The 3,913-nt window shown below is 55.9% G+C and overlaps 1 protein-coding gene across 1 annotated transcript; it reads right to left on the minus strand.

Moving 5' to 3' along the window:
* Positions 1–254: 254 nt before the first annotated feature.
* On the minus strand, positions 255–3,695 carry FOS (Fos proto-oncogene, AP-1 transcription factor subunit). The gene is made up of 4 exons (XM_080808958.1): positions 3,401–3,695; positions 2,366–2,617; positions 1,829–1,936; positions 255–1,704 (listed from the first exon to the last, which is right to left on the minus strand). The coding sequence occupies exons 1-4, from the start codon at positions 3,539–3,541 to the stop codon at positions 1,063–1,065; spliced, it is 1,143 nt and encodes a 380-aa protein (XP_080665084.1). The 5' UTR covers positions 3,542–3,695; the 3' UTR covers positions 255–1,062.
* Positions 3,696–3,913: the final 218 nt, after the last annotated feature.

A 3,913-nucleotide genomic window follows, 5' to 3' on the forward strand; every position in this document is an offset into this window, starting at 1 on the left:
AGACATGTTCCCACAAAAACTATTGCACAGCCAATTCCTCCCTCCCCAGAATCTGCTAGAGGATCTTAGCACCGCCAAGTGAACACACATATTTGTAAGATATTCCAACATCAGCTCCAGAGTTTCCTGCTCTGTTCTGATAAGAGATCAAACGAAGGGGCGTGTCCTCCTCCAGGAGCCACCCTTCTGGACAAACTGGTCTCCCGATACATTTCAGAATCTTTTGAAACTTCCAGAATGAAGAGCATAAGGTTGGTCGCATTCAACTTAAATGCTTTTATTGACAATGTCTTTGAACAATAAGCAAACAATGCTTAAATTTTTTCATTCAAATTCACTTTCCACATGTCAAAAGACCTCAAGGTAGAAAAAAATAAAATAAAAATATAAATATCTGAGAATCCATCTTAATAAATAAATTAAAAACACAATAAAACGTTTTCATGGAAAACTGTTAATGTCAGAACATTCAGACCACCTCAACAATGCATGATCAGTAACGTTACAATGAACATTGATGTTGAAGAAAAACTACAGTACATGGATATAGCTATTTATTTCTAACTACCAGAAAATAAAGTCATATCTTTTCTTAGTTTAATATTGGTCATTGCTAATCAGAACACACTATTGCCGGGAACACAGTAGTTATTGTTAAAATCAGCTGCACTAGATACAATTCGAAAATATCCAGCACCAAGTTAATTCCAATAATGAACCCAATAGATTAGTTAATGCTATGAGAAGACTAAAGAGAAAGAGATAAGAGACACAGACCCAGGCCTGGCTCAACATGCTACTAACTACCAGCTCTCAGATGTGTCACTGGGAACAATACACACTCCATGCGTTTTGCTACATCTCCGGAAGAGGTAAGGACTTGAGTCCGCACGTGGATGCTTTCAAGTCCTTGAGGCCCACAGCCTGGTGTGTTTCACGCACAGATAAGGTCCTCCCTAGGTCTACCGGAACCCTCGAGGGAAGACGGGTTTCTCCTCTCTGTAATGCACCAGCTCGGGCAGTGGCGCTTGCGGGCGCCCGCTGCCTCCCCTCCCTGCCTGCTCACAGGGCCAGCAGTGTGGGTGAGCTGAGCGAGTCAGAGGAGGGTTCGTTGCTGCTGCTGCCCTTGCGGTGAGCAGCCGCACAGCTGGGGAAGGAGTCAGCCTCGGGGTAGGTGAAGACGAAGGAAGACGTGTAGGTAGTGCAGCTGGGAGTACAGGTGACCACGGGGGTGCACAGGGGCTCCAGCTCTGTGGCCATGGGCCCCATCCCCAGGGAGCCACCATGCAGGGGCTCCCAGTCTGCTGCATAGAAGGAACCAGACAGGTCCATGTCTGGCACGGAGCGGGCGGTCTCAGAGCCACTGGGCCTGGACGATGCTGGGAACAGGAAGTCATCAAAGGGCTCGGCCTTGAGCTCCACGCTGCTGATGCTCTTGACTGGCTCAACGGAGGGCTTGGGCTCGGGATCATTGAGGAGGGGCAGGGTGAAAGCCTCCTCCGACTCAGGGGTGGCAGCTTCGGGCAGGCCCCCGCTCAGATCGAGGGAGGCCACAGACATCTCTTCGGGGAAGCCCAAGTCATCGGGGATCTTGCAGGCAGGTCGGTGAGCTGCCAGGATGAACTCTAGCTTCTCCTTCTCCTTCAGCAGGTTGGCAATCTCAGTTTGCAAAGCAGACTTCTCATCTTCCAGTTGGTCTGTTTCCTGTATCCGGAGGGATAAAGCAAAGTGTAAGACATGGGCTTACTCACTGACCCTGCTCCCCTATACCCAGTCTCCAACTTTGCCCCTAAGTTTGAAAAAGGAGTGAGCCACAGGATCCACCTACCGCTTGGAGTGTGTCCGTCAGCTCCCTCCTTCGGTTCCGGCACTTGGCTGCGGCCATCTTATTCCTTTCCCTTCGGATTCTCCTTTTCTCTTCTTCTTCTGGGGACAACTAGAAAAATAATTTTCGGAAAGACCAACAGTCAGTAACAAGGTCTGCCATCAGCTCTGTTCATTCACCCCCGTGAAACCGGCCCCTGCAGCTTGCCAGCTTCCCGGCACCTCTGCTAGGAAGCCATTGCTAACCTGCCGTTGCGGGCTGGGTGTGACTTGCATTTACAATAAGATCCTCAGCAAGAGAACAAAGAGGAGCCCAGTCTAAAAGCATGAGATAGGAACGTCTTAGGGAACAAACTCTTAGAGCATTTCTTGGGGTAGGACTATCAGAGTCTGGCCTGGGATGGAAATGGCTTGGAGCCAGGGTTGCCCACTGAGGACATATAGTGAATTCTGTGTAGTGGCTTCACGCTGTCTCCTGTCCTCCCCCATCTCCACCAATGCCAACCCATGCACCCTACTGAGGCGCTGAACAACTCCTCACCTGTTCCACCTTGCCCCTCCGGCCAATGCTCTGAGCTCTGCCTCCGGTCATGGTCTTCACGACTCCAGCCCTGGAGTAAGCCCCAGCAGAGGGGGTCGGGACTCCATAGGGATGGGGGGCTCTGGTCTGGGATGGGGCCACGGAGGACACCAGGGTGGGCTGCACCAGCCACTGCAGGTCCGGGCTGGTGGAGATGGCAGTCACCGTCGGGATAAAGTTGGCACTGGAGACGGCCAGATCCGTGCAGAAGTCCTAGAACGAAACAGAAGGGGAAAGCTGACGTGAGTGAGCAGGTTCCGGACACAGGTGGGGCGAGCCGAGTTTCCAGTGCCGCATGCCGCAGGGAGAGAGAGGGAGAAGCAGCATGCCCGGGACGGCTCGGGTCTTTGTATATGCCGCTCTTCCTGGATGGAAGGTCTCCACGTTCCCTCTCAAGAAATCCGCAACGCGCTGCCTTTCTCCTCCACCCTGCTGCTGCGTCCCCGTTATCCCTCCGGCATCACTCGCTTGAAAGGGGGTTTGTTATAAATATCCCTGACGTCTGCGCTGACGCAGGCGCCGCTCCGGAGTCTCCTGAATGAACTCGCTTTTTATCAATGAAACTGCCTTACACACCCGCCGGCTTCACCCTCCTCCCCCGCCCCTCCTCCCTGCTCCAGGCTGCTAGGGGAGGGGGGATTGCCGCTTTCGGTCGCCTCCCGGAGGAGTCGGGCTCTAGTTCGCGAGTCTTTGCTTGGGACACGTTTTGCCCCAGCGAAATGTCAGAGACCAGGCAGAGAGCGCGGTCCGAGGGCAGCTCAGGAGCAGCCCGCCGCGGCAGAAGGCAACTAGCTCTTACTACGACAAGCGTGCGTGCGCTCGGAACAAGTCCGGGGCTCCCGACACAGGGCTGCTCCGGCCGGGGCAGCCTCCCAGGCCGATCAAAGGGGTCCGCGACTCGTCTTCCCGAGCGTCCCGCCCCGGTGTCTCCTCCCCGGGGACCCCCCCCCCGGGCCCCGGGCCCCGGGCCCCGCGGCGGCGCGAAACCAGGCTCACCTGCGCATTGACGGGCGAGCCCATGCTGGAGAAGGAGTCGGCCGGTGAGTGGTAGTAGGAGAGATTGTCCCCGGCCGGGGAGGCGCTGCTGCAGCGGGAGGAGGACGCCTCGTAGTCGGCGTTGAAGCCAGAGAACATCATGGTCGCGGTGAGTCTGGGCCGGGGCGAGGGGCTGGGGGCAGAGACAGGTAGGAGCCGCCGGGCAGAGCTAGGTAGGAGCGCGGTCACGGCTCGTTCGCTGCGCCGCCGCCGCCGGCTCTGTCTCGGCTTCGCTGCTGCTCGCTGCAGATGCGGTTGGAGTACGAGGCGCCGCAGCCACTGCCTTTATAACAGCATTCTATGAATGAGCCCCCACACACGTCATGGGCGCTACCATCGCGGAGCTAGGGGGGTGGCGAGCGGACCTGGACACCTCTGCGGCCTCCTTGCCGCCCCCGCCGCCCTCGCCGCTCCCCGCCTTCCGTCTTGGCCTGACTCCTTATCCCCTGAGTGTTTAACAATCTGGGTCTTAGG

Source organism: Martes martes (genome assembly GCF_963455335.1).
Source record: "Martes martes genome assembly, chromosome: 7".
Taxonomy (NCBI): domain Eukaryota; kingdom Metazoa; phylum Chordata; class Mammalia; order Carnivora; family Mustelidae; genus Martes; species Martes martes.

What these genes read in the sequence shown, in the direction of transcription:
- FOS (XM_080808958.1), bottom strand. Translation starts at nt 3,541, where the DNA reads ATGATGTTCTCTGGCTTCAACGCCGACTACGAGGCGTCCTCCTCCCGC. An exon ending in GCTCGCCCGTCAATGCGCAG is followed by an intron (nt 2,618 to 3,400) that starts GTGAGCCTGGTT and finishes GTTTCGTTCTAG; the next exon opens with GACTTCTGCACGGATCTGGC. An exon ending in TGACGGACACACTCCAAGCG is followed by an intron (nt 1,705 to 1,828) that starts GTAGGTGGATCC and finishes CTCCGGATACAG; the next exon opens with GAAACAGACCAACTGGAAGA.